At 44.5% G+C, this 16,480-nt stretch overlaps 1 protein-coding gene across 6 annotated transcripts in view; it reads right to left on the reverse strand.

Moving 5' to 3' along the window:
* Window positions 1–16,480, reverse strand: part of P4HA2 (prolyl 4-hydroxylase subunit alpha 2) — a 125,838-nt gene that overhangs the window by 78,739 nt on the left and 30,619 nt on the right. For all 6 annotated transcript variants that reach the window (XM_075344534.1, XM_075344535.1, XM_075344530.1 and 3 more), the window contains one exon: window positions 11,943–12,094. In XM_075344534.1, the coding sequence (XP_075200649.1) occupies window positions 11,943–12,094 (152 nt within the window). The remainder of the gene's footprint in view (window positions 1–11,942; window positions 12,095–16,480) is intronic.

A 16,480-nucleotide genomic window follows, 5' to 3' on the forward strand; every position in this document is an offset into this window, starting at 1 on the left:
GAGGGATTCCATCCGGAACCGCCTGGTTTTCACGTGCTTGTTGAGTAGTTTTAGATCCAGAACGGGACAGAAAGACCCGTCCTTTTTTGGCACCACAAACAAATTGGAGTAAAAACCGTGACCTTGCTCCTGAAGAGGAACAGGGGTCACCACTCCTTCTGCCTTTAGAGTGCACACCGCTTGCAGAAGAGCATCGGCTCGGTCGGGAGGTGGAGAAGTTCTGAAGAATCGAGTTGGAGGACGAGAACTGAACTCTATCCTGTACCCGTGAGACAGAATGTCTCTCACCCAACGGTCTTTGACCTGTGGCAGCCAAATGTCGCCAAAGCGGGAGAGCCTGCCACCGACCGAGGATGCGGAGAGAGGAGGCCGAAAGTCATGAGGAAGCCGCCTTGGTAGCGGGTCTTCCGGCTGTCTTTTTTGGGCGTGACTGAGCCCGCCAAGAGTCTGAGCTCCTCTGATCCTTTTGAGTCCTTTTGGACGCAGAGAATTGGGACCTGCCCGAGCCTCGAAAGGACCGAAACCCCGACTGTCCCCTCCTCTGTTGGGGTTTGTTTTGTCTGGGCTGAGGCAAGGATGAATCCTTACCCTTGGACTGTTTAATGATTTCATCCAAACGCTCACCAAACAGTCGGTCACCAGAAAATGGCAAACTGGTTAAGCACTTTTTGGAAGCAGAATCCGCCTTCCATTCCCTTAACCACAAGGCTCTGCGTAAAACCACGGAGTTGGCGGACGCCACTGCCGTACGGCTCGTAGAGTCCAGGACAGCATTAATCGCGTAAGACGCAAATGCAGACATTTGAGAGGTTAAGGATGCCGCCTGCGGAACAGATGTACGTGTGACCGTGTCAATCTGTGTAAGACCAGCTGAAATAGCTTGGAGTGCCCATACGGCTGCGAATGCTGGAGCAAACGACGCGCCGATAGCTTCATAGATGGATTTCAACCAGAGCTCCATCTGTCTGTCAGTGGCATCTTTAAGTGCAGCCCCATCTTCCACTGCAACTATGGATCTGGCCGCAAGCCTGGAGATTGGAGGATCCACCTTGGGACACTGGGTCCAGCCCTTGACCACGTCAGGGGGAAAGGGATAACGTGTATCCTTAAGCCGTTTGGAGAAACGCTTATCTGGATAAGCGTGGTGTTTCTGGACTGCCTCTCTAAAGTCAGAGTGGTCCAGAAAAGTACTTAATTTACGCTTGGGATACCTGAAATGGAATTTCTCCTGCTGTGAAGCTGACTCCTCCACTGGAGGAGCTGGGGGAGAAATATTCAACATTCTATTGATGGACGCTATAAGATCATTCACTATGGCGTCACCATCAGGAGTATCCAGATTGAGAGCGGTCTCAGGATCAGAATCCTGATCAGCTACCTCCGCCTCATCATACAGAGAGTCCTCCTGCTGGGACCCTGACCAGTGTGATGAAGTCGAGGGCCGCTCATAGCGAGCTCGCTTAGGCTGTCTGGGACTGTCGTCCGTGTCAGAGCCTTCACCCTGGGATGCATGGGACACCCCCGGAGCCCGGAGCTGTTCCAACTGAGGGGGACCAGGGAGCAATGATTCCACAGTGCCCATGGTCTGAGTTACTGGTCTAGACTGCAAAGTTTCTAGAATCTTAGTCATAGTCACAGACAATCTATCAGCAAAAACTGCAAACTCCGTCCCCTGGACAGTATTCACAGGTGGTTCTCCCTGGGTCACCTCTAGCAGAGGCCCCGGCCGAGCAAGTGCCACAGGGGCCGAGCACTGCACACAATGGGGGTCAGTGGAACCTGCCGGTAGAGTAGCCCCACATGCGGTACAAGCAGCATAGAAAGCCTGTGCCTTGGCACCCTTGCTTTTTGCGGATGACATGCTGTTGTCTCCTCTGAGCAATCTAGGAGGGTATATAGCCAAGAATCACCAGCGACCGTACAGTGCAATCATAAAAATACAAATGTACACTTCGGCACTAGTGGGGTCAGCACCAGAGGTGCCGCTTACCGCCCGCTCAAACGCGGGTGTGTGGTCGCCAGAATCCCGTGTCTGGGTCTCCCAGAACTTGTCTCCCCTCTCCAGCTCAGACTGCACACAGGAATGGCTGCCGGCGTTCTGTGAAGAGGGGCGGACCGTGGGCGTGCCTCAGACAAAGTGCGGGAAACTGGCGTCCCACTGTGCCCAGTGTGAGGGCTGGAGTATGTAAAGTAGACTCCAGCCCTCGGCGCTGACGTTCTGTACAGCGTCCCGCCCTTCCCCTGACTGGCAGGCCTGGGGGCGGGAACGAAACGAAACTAGGCCGCAAAAGCCGGGGACTCGAGTAATAAGCGCGGCCGTCATATATGCACGGTCAGCGCGGAAGTCCCCGGCGCACCACAAGTCCCAGCCGCGCCGCAGCGTGAACTGACAGCAGCGGCCGGCGCGGCAGTTCCCAATACATTGACTCACTCAGCAGAGCTGTAGTTAGTAATGGCACAAGCGCGCAGCGCTGTTGTCCCCGGCGCACTAACACACCCAGCAATGCTGCAGTGTGCCTGCGCGCGGTCTGTACGGGGACACAGAGTACCTTGACGTAGCAGGGCCCTGTCCCTGACGATACTCAGCTTCATATCCAGCAGAATCCCCAGGGGCTGTGGATGGAGCACGGTCTCAGTGCCTGGAGACCGGTAAAATCCCACTTCACCCAGAGCCCTAAGGGGGATGGGGAAGGACGCAGCATGTGGGCTCCAGCCTCCGTACCCGCAATGGGTACCTCAACCTTAACAAACACCGCCGACAAAAGTGGGGTGAGAAGGGAGCATGCTGGGGGCCCTAGTATGGGCCCTCTTTTCTTCCATCCGACATAGTCAGCAGCTGCTGCTGACTAAACAGTGGAGCTATGCGTGGATGTCTGACCTCCTTCGCACAAAGCATGAAAACTGAGGAGCCCGTGATCCCACGGGGGGTGTATAGGCAGAAGGGGAGGGGCTTTACACTTTTAAGTGTAGTGCTTTGTGTGGCCTCCGGAGGCAGTAGCTATACACCCAATTGTCTGGGTCTCCCAATTAGGAGCGACAAAGAAACGTCTTTTTCACTGACGTGTGAAATAGGCCTTAAGAAGGGCCTACGTTCTATAGACTTCGAGAATAGTTAATCTAGGTACATATACAAATTCTTAACTGAAACCATATGAAAGTAATTGCCGAAAACTGGCTTGCTAGCCATTAGACCAAGATTAGATTAGCTTACACTGGTGACTTATGTTTATACATTGAAAAAAAAAAATAAAAATTGAACAGCATAGGAATTACCCTGAGAAATTCTCTCAAGGTGTGGAGAAGGTGACTTCACACTACTTCTAATAAAAGGCATTGTCCCCATTCAGTCAGTATACTGCACCAGCTGCAGTTTGTTAAAAGATAAACCACATTGTATGCATGTTTCCCAGGTGAGTCTTCAGCACTAGTCCATTTGTCTGGCGTTGGCTACGGCGCAATGAAGTGGGCACTGTGCCTACAAGGGCTGATCTGCAGAGGTCATCGATGGACTGCTCCTCTGTGGACACATGCTGGTGGAAGGTCAGTACAGCATGTTTGCATCTATGGCACAACATTGCCTGAAAGGTGTCAACCACTTTAGCATGCATAGGTAAGGATGGTTGACCTTGGGGAGATCAACATCCAACACCACGGAGACACCATCACGTGTTTCTCAACGCAGTGACACTAGAACAAGGCCCCCTAGGAAAATATCAAAAACAAGAATGCCGCGGAGACACCATCACGTTTCTCAACGCTGGCAGGAAACTAGCCAGGTCTTTCACCGGGAAGGAACAACCACAATAATGAAGGAATCTCATGTTTAAATGGAAACTGTCAGCAGGGAATTGCCAGATAATCTGAAAGCAGCATAATGTAGATACAGAGTCCGCAATTCCCATCATACATCACTTACTACTTGCTGTAGTATGAGAAAATTATAGCAGAAATAATCACTAGAGGATAAGTAAATCTGCTGGCATGTAATCCTCTATATTCATGAGCTTTGCATAACCCTTCCCCCAACATGGAGTGGCAGCTTTCTGCCTATGCACAGTGTACAAAGAAAGCGGTCACTCAGTGGTGTGGGCGGAGTTATATAGAGCTCAGCACTCCGCACAAAATGGATTTTAATCAAAATTGCAACAAGCAGCCTAGTAAGTGGAACACTGCTGGAATTAGGGTTTCTGCTCCTACATCATGCTCAAATGGGGTAGCAAAATTCTGGTGGTAAATTCCCTTTAACATGAATGGTTTCATATTTCTAGTGTTTTATATTCCGTAAAAATCTAGCACCTGTTGTGTTGTCTTATAAGCTTTATTCTCATTAAAAACTCCTATTACTTATGTGACAGATGGAAAAGCAGAGGCAATTTTATAATTAAGCAGATAACTTTTGGATTAAAGCATCTCCTCAAGGTCCCAACATAATAAAAGGGCACAGATTGTGTGAACTGAGCCCAAATCTTACTTCAAAAGAGATACACAAAAGAAGCACGACTTCTGTCACGTAAGGATATGGTGATCTCAATCATATGATGCAAGATGCACAATATAGGATACTTGGAAAAGAAAACAAAAAAAAAAAAAAAGAAAAAAAAAAAACAGTAAAAAAACACAAAAAGGCATAAAAGCCTAAACCACGTATACTGGTGGAAAACAACATAAATTGCAAGAGGATTATGAGGAATGGGGATGTTCCAGGAATCATACAGAACGCTGCATTTCTCATAGACCTACATATATAACAGACTGGATTCTATTAGTGAATACCCTTTAGAAATGCTTGAAAGCAATATATCCTGACAGGCAGGCGTCCATGTCTGATCATGTCCTGAACGTCTCAGAGCAGCCGGAGCGAACATAAGCTGACACTTTATTAATACCGTTCATAGCTTGTGGATATACTGAAGTGTGATAAGAGACGCCATCACTTGTAATATACCGGAGAAAAGAAATTCAGTTGAGAGATTTCTATTGAAGATGTTCCTTATAAAAAAGAATTTATCTACATCCTTTATAGTCATAGGTAAAACAGCCATATAGACCATCAACAGCAGACGGCAGGCTAGCAAATGTGTTTGGATTGTCATTTTCATAATGGAATTGTTTTAATACATTTAATACACAGCCAAATATTATAGATTTATTTACTGCAGCTGAGCAAACCTGAACATGGCGGCCCACAGTGCTTCATTATGGCAGCCTGTTTAGTGGGTCTCTTAGGAGTAGCACTGCACGGTGCACACCACCACCGTAATATCATATCAGCAGGGAAAGTGATCCAGCTTCTCAACAGAACCCATGCCACCAAGTGACCCCTACAGACCTGGGCCACACCACCTCCATTAAATCACAGACAGAACCAATGGCTGCCACACAGCACAAACACCAAGTGAACTGATCTCAAGAAGTCACCTGCTGGTACGCTGTTGTCATGGTGGTGGCGCTCTTTTGTACAGTTTGTATGTGATTGGTAAGGCCTCTTTCACACATCAGTTTTTTGCCATCAGTCGCAATCTGTCGTTTTGTGGAAAAAAAACGGATCTAGCACTGGATTTGTTTTTTTTCTCATTGACTTTTATTAGCGATGAATTGCGACGGCTGGCCTCACATTTCATCCGTCGTGTGACGGATACATTGAAAAATGTTTGTCCGGCAGACGGAGCCGACATCTACAGGAACGTTTTTGGTGTGCGTCGAAAAAACAGACAGTGATGGATCCGTCATCGTCCATCATTTGTTATAATGGAAGCTTATGGACACCGGTTCCATCACAATCCGTCAAATGATTGATTCAGACGACTGATCTGTCTTTTTCTAACAGAGCATGCTCAGATGTGTAAATTCCATTCAGGATCTGTCGCATCAGATTTACCACAATCTGCGACGGATTGTGACTGATGATAAACTGATGTGTGAAAGAGGCCTAAAGGCGCAGTTACACGCAACGACATCGTTAACGAGATATCGTTGGGGTCATGGAATTCGTGACGCACATCCGGCGTCTTTAGCGACGTTGTTGTGTGTGACACCTACGAGCGACCGCTAACGATCCCAAAAACTGCAAACATCATTGATTGTTGACACTTCGTTCTTTTTCCAAATATCGTTGCTCGTTTAGGACGCAGGTTGTTCGTCGTTCCTGAGGCAACACACATCGCTACGTGTGACACCCTGGGAATGATGAACAACACCGTAACTGCGTCCTCTGGGAAAGAGGTGGGAGTGACGTTAATGCGGCTGCTCTCCGCCCCTCCACTTCTATTGGTGGCCCGCTGTGTGACGTCGCTGTGACGCTGCACGAACCTCCCCCTTAAAAAAAGAGGTTGTTCGCCGGCCACAGCGACGTCGTTAGGAAGGTATGTGCGGGTGACGCGTACTAGCGATATTGTTCGCCACAGGCAGTGATTTGCCCGTGACACATGCACGATGGGGGCGGGTGCAATCGCTAGCCTTTAGTCTTTAAGATTTGTTTAGATTGGAATATGGTTCATTTATAGGGCACATTCACTTGGGTATATTTGTGGCACATATTAGAGTCTGCTCGCATTAGCATTTACGGCCAGTGATGGCTACTCAAGGTTCCTCCACTTTTGATAGTAATAGTGTATTGTATTGCATTGTTATTGTGACTACAGAATTCCCAACAGATATAACTAAGGACAATGGAGGTCAGTTCTGAGCATTTGGAGACATTAGACAAGAGATCCTGAGGAACGTCATGGCTTCCATTATATTTGAAGTGTTGAATACAGTGAATACAGACTTAAGTCTCTAGCTTTTCTTCCCAGAGAAGCAGTTCAATACTTTAGGGAAAGTTTCGAGCCTTAATCAGATTGAAACCGCATGTTCATGGCCAGAATTATTCAGCCTGAAGATATGACTCGGAAACAGAACAAACAAAAACTATGGGATTTTGTCAAATAGAATTAAGTGGCACATTTTCCTTCCAGAGAACTGACAGAACGTTCTACTTCTCATCCAGAATAAAAGCCTATTGGAGACTATGTAAAGCATTCTGACAGATTATGGTGTCAAATTCATGCCCAAATCCATGTAATAAAAAAAATATAAAATAAAAAAAAAAAAAGGACAAAAACCCACCCAACTGTGTGTGAACATGCCTCATCTCCATTACAACAGCGCAATATTTATAAGCTATAAATGACACCACAAAGTACTCGCCTATGTTCACATTATGGTCTGTAAAGAACGGAGCCGTGATGATCATTAGCTACTTTGCTTTGATACACGCTTACACTACTTTATCTGGGAAAAATAAAAGGACACCTGGTCTATTAGCTGTACAAGGGCTCGCATTCCACAGTAAATGAAGCCCATAAAGCATGCGGTCCAATCCATAAAAGACAGCGCGACTGTCAAGTGTGTAAAATCAATTTACATTACGTCTGTATTAAATTAGTCATGAAAACGAAGTGAATTTACAGCCGGATACAACGTTCCAAGTTTAGAAAAGCTGCTTTCAATACACTGGCGGCAAAATAAAAAGTAGGATATGAGGGTCGGGAATTATCCCTGTGGTAAGGAATGGCAGGGAAAGGAATATTCCAGCCAATTCTCTCCAGAACATGATCTAACTTTTGGCTTCTAACAACGCCCTGTGAATCTAAGAACTAAAGCAGACTGGGGCTGCAGAGAAAACATGAGCTCGCTCTATGTGAAAGTAATTACTGTACAGTCACTGCAAACTCCAGCTCTCGTACATGAACCTCCAGCCAAGAGGAGATGGAACATGCATTCTTGTCTAGCAGAGAACCCCAGGAGAAATGTTCTGTAATACTGCAATAGAAAATCATTAATCCCCTTCCTTGTGATCCTCTATATGGAAATCAGATTCATGAGCGATGCTGTTTGGTGCATAGCTTATTTTTATTGCAGTATAATGTTAGTGAAAAGGTCAAAATGTGCTAAACAGGGGCCTAGGTTGTCCCTTAGGCTTATGCAAGCGGAGAATCCTACTCCGTGAGCACGCGGTGATTACTACGCCTGCACCTTTGTGAGGGTGAAAGTGTATTGGTGACCTTTATCAACTGTGAAATGCTGCAAAAGGCTTATGTACTGTTCATTGTGTGCATTGTTAATGACCCGCCACAACAGGCTGCTGTTTTGCATCTGCATTCAATGGTTACTAAAATTGTTGCAAAATCTCAACTGACTTCTCAACTGGACTTAGAGGGCTGAGGAGGTGCTGTGTGTGAGCTGCAGGGAAAGCGAGAAGTGTATGTAACAAAAAGGAGCCGCCGCAGAAACACCAGTGAATTGTGAGACGATTCGTGTTGGAGTTTGGAGAGGAGGACCGCGACACGTGTGCGCAGCATCCTGTGCTGGAGACTTGCCGGCTCTGCTGTGTCAGTTTACAGTTACATTTAAAATCTGAATGGGACGGCGCCTCACGTTTACATTGACTGTTGCTCTATACAATTTCCAGGACTGTGTTGCTGAGCTGCGTGGTTTGCCTTCCCATTTTACCATCTGCCTTCTCTGTGAGGCTTCGGTAATGAATTAAGTTTATGGGATTTGTTTATGTTTAGGTGAATAAGTTGTGACTGCTTGTGCGGCACCACTGGTAAAACGTGTACACACACACACACACACACACACACACACACACACACACACTTCCCAGAGAGATTACTAGGTATTAGGCGACTGTTCAGACAGGTGATTTGTTAGGCAAAGGTTGGTGAGAGACATAAATCGCCGTTATGGGTGACGCAGCACAGGGGTGTCGGCCTTAGGCCTTGTATTTATATTGTTCTGTTTTTGTACAGTAAAGCAATCCTTTATCAATCCAACTGCCTAGAGTTGCTTTCCTGGTGCGTGGTTTTGCTGTATATTGGTGAGCTCACCCTGTACACGACTTACACCTTGACTGTTTCCTCTGCCAAGTAAGTGTGCAGATAAAGGTGGTCAATGTTCTGGGGACAGATTATAGCACCCTCACTGTGTAATGAGCGGTGACTAACAATCCGTCAAATGATTGATTCCGGCGACGGATCCGTCTTTTTCTAACAGAGCATACTCACATGTGTAAATTCCATTCTGGTCAGAAAAAAATCTCCTGCACCGCCATGATGACTGAATGCAAGCGGCTGCAGAGAATATACCATGATTTTCTCCCTTTATCCTCTCACTACACAAACATGAATAAAATCCTATTTACTCACAGATTTTCACTATATTTGCAGGTAATTATTGATATGTGTAAAGCTGGAAGGTAAATTATCACCCTTATATAATTACAAACAGCCAAGCATTTTGGCATGGGGACGATGTCTGGATATTGATGTGAACCAAGTAAAAAATATGAAGTGGGGAACACAGGGGGGGGCTGGTATTATCAGGCTGAAAAGCCCCACGGTTATTTGGCCCTTCCCAGCCTAAAAATAGCAGCCCACAGCCACCCTAGAAGTGCGCATTCATTAGATGGGCCAATTCTGCCATGCTTTGCACAGCTCTTCCCGATGGCCCCGGTGCAGTGCCAATCAGGATAATAGTTTGGAGGTTGAGTTTGAGGGTTAATGTGAGCTATGAATTGACAGCTGGCATTAAGCACAGGGGTTAGTAAAGGAGAGGCGACATGTACATTACACACACACACACACACACACACACACACACACACACACACACACACACGGGGGAAAAAAAAAAAATATATATAGTTCATTTGGATAGAGACTCCCCCACTCACCAATATATTAATTAAAAGGAAGTTTCCAATGTAATTCAACCGTGTAATGTCCTACAACATCCATCCAATCCTATGGAGCCTTGATCTCAGAAGAAGGCTGCATAGGTCCCTCGTGGTCAGCAACAGACATGGAATTTCTCACGAGCATGAGAAATTGTCTGTCACTCACCGCAAATTTCCTATGGGGTCTCAGATGGATTCAATGGATCTCGTGGTGCATTACACCATTGAACTACAACGGAACTTCGAGGATTTCTTTTCAATTAATAAATTGGTGAATAAGGGAATATGGAGGAGTCTTTATTTAAATAAACTATTTTTTTCCTGTGTATTTGTATGTGTGTATTTTTTAACTCTGTTATCGTGTTAGTAATGGGGGTGTCTGAGAGATGCCTCTCCATTAGTAACCCCTGGCCTTGATGACAGCAGTCAATTCACCGCTGACATCATCCCCCAAAATATTACCCCGACTGCCACTGCACCAGATCAATTGGGAAGACCAGGGCAAAGCGCCCCAGTTAGAGCATCTATTGATGCGCCAGTTCTTGTGTGGCTTCGAGCTGCTATTTTTTGGCTTGGAATGGGCAAAAACCATGGGCCTTCCCAGCCTGACAATACCAGCCCCCACATGTCTTTTTTTATTTCCCATTTGCATTTGGTTGCAGGACAAATGTTCTGCTTTTATCCCAATTTTGCTTCCTTTTGCAGCCCCCTAAGCCCTTACTATGACCATTTTACAGCACAAAAGTCCTTGTCCCCATTAACTTATATGGGGTTCGTGGTCAACTCAACGAACCCGAAAATCCACGGGTCCGTTCATCCCTAATTATAGGACAACCCCTTTAAAATGTCAGGTCGTTTACAATTGTGCCATAATATGATTACTATAAGATCATGTGACATCTCTCAAGTCAAATTTAAATGCAAGTAATTCGTGCCAAATCATGACACTGCATGTGCAAGGAATTTAGGAGATCATCCCCAGAGTCAATTTTGGTCCCTCGCTGCAGGTTATTATAAGGAAATCAGTTGTGCTGTACTCACCTTTCCCAGGTCCATCGGCGAGTTCTCAGTATCTGGCAATGGCAACAAAGCTGATGTCATGTCAACAGTGCGACAATTAATTAGTGAGCTGAGTCGCTCTGCCGGTGTAAATGGAACAGCCCGCTGAAAGCTGCTGAGCTCATCGAATGGCTGCCGCGCTGTCAATGTAACATCAGTGCCACAGGTAATACCACATACCAGGAGCAGCAGTGGAGACTCGTCAATGGTATGACGCCGATGGACCCGAGAAGGTGAATACAGTGTGGTTTGTTTCTTTATAATAACCTGCACCTGAGAAACAACATTTATTGGAAGGGAACAAATCCCTTTAAAGGGAATCTGTCAGCAGATTTTGGCCTTCTAAAACGAGCACCTTAAGCAATACCTGTGCTGCATTCCATGAAGATGCATGTTACTCCTGTAGACCCCACAAATACCTTTTATAAAATCTTCTGCCATGTATGTAAATTGTCCAATCTGGTGGGAGTCCTAATCTGCGCCTCCTGTCCCTCCTTTCACTGTCCTTTCTGCGCTGATTGACATGCATGATGCCTCGGGCGCCATCCGCGTAGACGAGCGAAATTTTGCGTCTGTGCAGACATATCTGCTTGAGCAAGCACACTTCGCTTTGCCCTGTTGTGAGCAGAGCCAAACACATAGGTGCGCCTGCGAGAACCGGCGAGGTCTCTGCACAAGCGCGAGATTTTGCCTGGCAATGTGGATGAAGCAGATGATGTCATCCATGACAATCAGCACATTAGAATGGCAAAAGGAGGGACAGGAGGAGCAGATTAAAACGCCGACTGGAAAATTTACACACATGGTGGGAGATTTTATGAAGGTATTTGTGAGGTCTATGGGGGAGGGTCATTGGGTAACATGCTCCTATATAGAATGCAGCACAGGTGCTGCTTAAGGTGTCAGTTTTGGTTTAGGAGGCCAAAATCTGGCGACAGGTTCCCTTTAAGGATTTGAGATGAATCTGTTGCTCAATTGTAAAATGCAGCTGACCATGTTCTTTAACTTATTTTCTATAAAAAAAAAAAAATGGGAAAAAGATGGCCAGATGACTTCTTCCTCAACTCAGCAATACGTCAGCTTGTGGATATGTACGATTAGTCATACTTCCAGGATTATATTGTTCTAAAGACAGTTTTCAGCACAGATCCGCACTACTAACCCTTAGTTGAATCCTGAAGCACCAAATTCTCAAGCGTGAGCCAGTCCGTGTTTAGTCTCTTCATCAGCTTGTATGCATTGACGGGATGGGCGAGGTAACCCTCGGGATCAGAGGAAGATCTGCTTGTAAGCTCTTCTACTTTAGAGGCCCAGCTAAAAGAGAAGGATATTTCAATCATTCAAGCTACCCTTTACATGAACACGAGAGACCGCATTATTTCTGCTCCTTGCCATATCATTCACACCAGTACCTCAGCAGTGAGTGTCTCTGACGCCATGTATCTGTACCCGGCCTCATAGAAGCTCACTGCACATGATCAAAAGTCGCCACATTTCCGGTCATGCGCACTACCCCTCTCTGAAGTCGGCAAGCGAACACCCAGTGTCAGAGTAGTGCACAGGACCAGAATTGTGGACAACCAAGCATGCGCAGTAAGACTCTCTGAAGCCCGCGTGCATATACCATGTATCAGACACTCATGCGCAGCCTCGTATGGAGATGCAGATGATGCTGGGCATTGTAAGGGTAAGTTCACACACTGCGTTTTTCATGGCGTTTTTGCGCGTTTTTTTGGGTGCGTTTTTGCCCTCAAAACTGCTTGACTTTGCTTCCCCAGCAAAGTCTATGAGTTTTCATTTTTTCTTTTTTTTTTTTAAGCTGCATTTTTGAGCTTAAAAAAAAAAAAAAAAAAAAAAAATGGACGTCAATTCTTTCCTGCGTTTTCCCCCCATGCAATGCATTGGACAAACGTAGAAAAACGCAGACATCAAAAACGCAGCAAAACGCAGCCAAAAACGCACCAAATCGTGGTAAAAACGCATGCGTTTTTTGCCACTTTTTTTGCCGCAGGTGCGTTTGTGCGTTTTTAGCGGCCAAAACGCACAAAAACGCAGCGACAAAAAAACGCATGTGCACATAGCCTAAAGCATGTTTGTTTATCACGCCCACAGGGATGTGATAACATACTAAGTGTGCAGACTAGCTGAGGGAGCCAACACCCCTGCGACTAGTCACAGCCCTCATTAGCATCTCATAAACGGTGTTTGGAAATACTTTTTCTGAAGATCTGTTTAAGTATACTAGAAAAATGCTGGGCCCAAGAAGAAAAAATTCTGTATCAAGACAAACATTAAATTGTATTTTTTATTATGATGTTAATAAAACCTAAGTGGTAAAAAGTGGATGGCCAGCAGGTGGCGTCCACACTCCACAAGGTACAAAATTAATAAGTAACAAATATCATGAGGGTCATTTATGGTTTTCTTTCAAAATATATCTCTCAACCTCCCAAAGACCTAAAATATAAAGACACCACAAATACGATAGTCATAAGGGGACACAGAGGAAATATTTATTATAATACCTGTATAACAGCCACCACATAAGTATGCACAGGACAGAAAGAAACCAAAAAGATGGTAGACAAGATGTATATAGAACAACCCCTATATAATGGAATCAAAATCAATTATTTACCTTATTATGGAGTGAGGCACCCAGAAAAACCCCAACATGCAAGTGTCAGTCATAAACCTTCTTCCGGTGGTAGCCTCACATCCGCAGTAAGCAGCCATTTATATGCACAGCCGCCAATAGAAACTCGACATACATCAAATCACGCTCATTTTTATATATGAAGGAGAGGCTTTTCAAACACCTCCATGAACCATTGGTGCCCAGACGGGTGTGTGTCATGACGTCACAGGGTAATACAAGTAAATCCTGGCATCACTGGACAGAGTAGGCCAGAATTACACACAATGCATGTGCCAGCGCGAGAACACGCCAAAAACCATGACGACGCGCCTGAATGGCACTGCAGCGAAGCACACAAAGTGAATGCGGATGTCGGTACAAGGGAAACAAACAGGCACACGCGGAAGTGTGGGCTTCCTGCGGCACCAGGCTTATGGATACGTAAGCTGCAATGCCCTGCACATGAGGTAAGAGACATAGCTATATCAGGAGAACTATACTACATTTCTACTTTGATGTGTATTTCCAAATAATAAATACTAATAAATCATATTATACATACTACATATTGGGATCTTGGAGCTGGGAATACCTATTTCATGCTAAGTTCAAACAAGAGTATATATATATATATATATATATATATATATATATATATATATATATATATATATATATATATATATATATATATATATATATATATATATATATATATATATATATATATATAAAAATATAATAGCCCAAGTTTCATTCAGAAAACTCAGCAAAATCATCCATATTGTTATCCATGTCCCTGTGACATTTATGTTGCAAATATTTTATGCATCGAGAAAGAGAGAAAGTTTTTTTCGGATCTGGATCGTGCACCCCGAATCCCGGGTACTGGTCGGACTCGGATCGGGCTTTCAAACCGTGCGGATCCGCTCAACCCTTGATTCAAGATTTCAAAGTGTAAATGGTGAATTTTCAGTTTCCTATGTTAATGGCAATGTATCTTAAAAATAAAAAAAAAAAACACACACACACACACACACAAACACACACACGATGCTATCCAGTTGATCTGTGCAGGATTCATATTTTGTGGGCATATCCACAGACTTGAGCAGGCGAGTCTCACCCAATATACGGAAGAAGCTAGCGCATGATGCATTTTTTTCTACAGCCCTTGGAGCAGAAATACAGTTGTTCGAACATAGCCTAAAATGCGTAAATACAGACGTTGTCAACATAAAAACTGCCACATTATTCCTTCCATGTAAAATAAGTGATTCCGGCAGCTAAAAGTAAAGGCTTCTTTACAGTTAGAGCAGTCAAACTGTAGAATGCCCTACCACAAGAGGTAGTAATGGCTGACACTATCAGTATTTTAAAAAGAGCTGGATGCTTTTTAAATAAAGAATGGTATTATAGATTCCAAATAATCTAGTAATAGACAATATAGAATTGGTCGACAAAAAAGGTAAAACTTCATGACCTGTCTTTTTTTTTTTAAAAAACATGCAACTAACAGTAATTGTACTAAAAGGACTTCGATTTGGGAAAAAAAAGTTGACAAAATTTTAAGAAAAAAAAAATACATTACATGAAAAAAAAAAAAACACAATTAAAATTAGGTTGTTTTCTGATTGTACATTTCCTTTAAGATTAAGCATGAATGGCTTCTAAAACCATCCAAATGTAATATATACACTACTCACAAATTTACGGATATTTGGCTTTCGGGTGAAATTTCAGGATGATCCTAAAAATGCCCTCTAACCTTTTCAGGTGAACTTAGTGTGACCTTCTCTACACTCTTCAATGCACATGTCCAACTGTTCAATGTTTCAGTCATTTTTCCACAACTTGCGGTTCTCTAAAAAGGAGCTTAATGACAAAATTCACAACAGATGTTTAATCCATGAATCACCCAATATATTTCGGGGTTCAATTAGAATTAGTATTTAAACAGTCCTCCTCATCATGCGGTTCACATATTGACATCATGGAGACCAAGACGACACCTAACAATTCAACATTATCTCGCCACTGCGAGATTTCAAGCAGGATGTTCTCAGACGGATGTGGCCACTGAGCTTAAGGTGTCAGAGTGTCATCAGCAGGTTACAACAGAGATACAGAGAGACTGGAAGAGTTATAGAAAGGCACAGAAGTGGATGGCCTTTTGCCACATTCCACAATGATGACCCCTTCTTTGTGAACAATGCCCTTCGGAACCAGATTATGAATGCCTCACAACTCCAGGTCACATTTAAGGTAAGTAAGAGCCACCCAAGTGTCAGCACAGACCATTCAAAACCATTTATATCAGCATGGCCTATGTGCTACACAACCTGAGAGGGTACTTGACCACACCAACAGGCACAGGCATCATCGTGTTGCTGGACGAGGGACCAGTGGGCCTCAGTGCTGTTCAATGATGAAAGTCAATTCACGCTGACCAGAAATTATGGCTGCCAACGATGGTGCAGACATCAAGGCGAACGCCATGCATCAGCCAACAGATGAGCCTTTGGTGGTGATGGTGTTACATTGTGGCCAGGTGTGTGTTCCAGCTCATTGTGGTCGCATCATTAGGTAACGGCTGCTGGAGACTGGGGTACCTCAAATGTAGTGGCCTGCACTTTCTCCAGACCTGAATCCCAGAGAAAACTTGTGGGATCAACTGAGTCGCTATGTAGAAGTTTGTAATTCTGTAAACCCAGAACCGCAATAACCTGAGGGCTGGCCTTCAAGAAGAGTAGGATGCCATGCCTCAGCAGACAATAACTCCACTTGTGAACAGCCGGAGACGTAGTTGTCAAGCTGTAATTGATGCTCAAGGCCACATGACAAGTTATTGAGACATTGACATTTTTTTCTGGGGTATACCCACCACTGTTCTTGGCTTCTGTTTCAATAAATTGTTGAGATGAGAAAATCACCATTGCACGCTTCTATTTTAATGCCCTACTTTCATGATAACATATCACTACAGCGTGAATGTTTTACATTTTACATGAATTTCACCTGAACGCCAAATATTCCTAACTTTTTGTGAGTTGTGTATATCC

The sequence above is a fragment of the Anomaloglossus baeobatrachus genome, chromosome 4 (assembly GCF_048569485.1).
Source record: "Anomaloglossus baeobatrachus isolate aAnoBae1 chromosome 4, aAnoBae1.hap1, whole genome shotgun sequence".
NCBI classification, from domain to species: Eukaryota; Metazoa; Chordata; class Amphibia; order Anura; family Aromobatidae; genus Anomaloglossus; species Anomaloglossus baeobatrachus.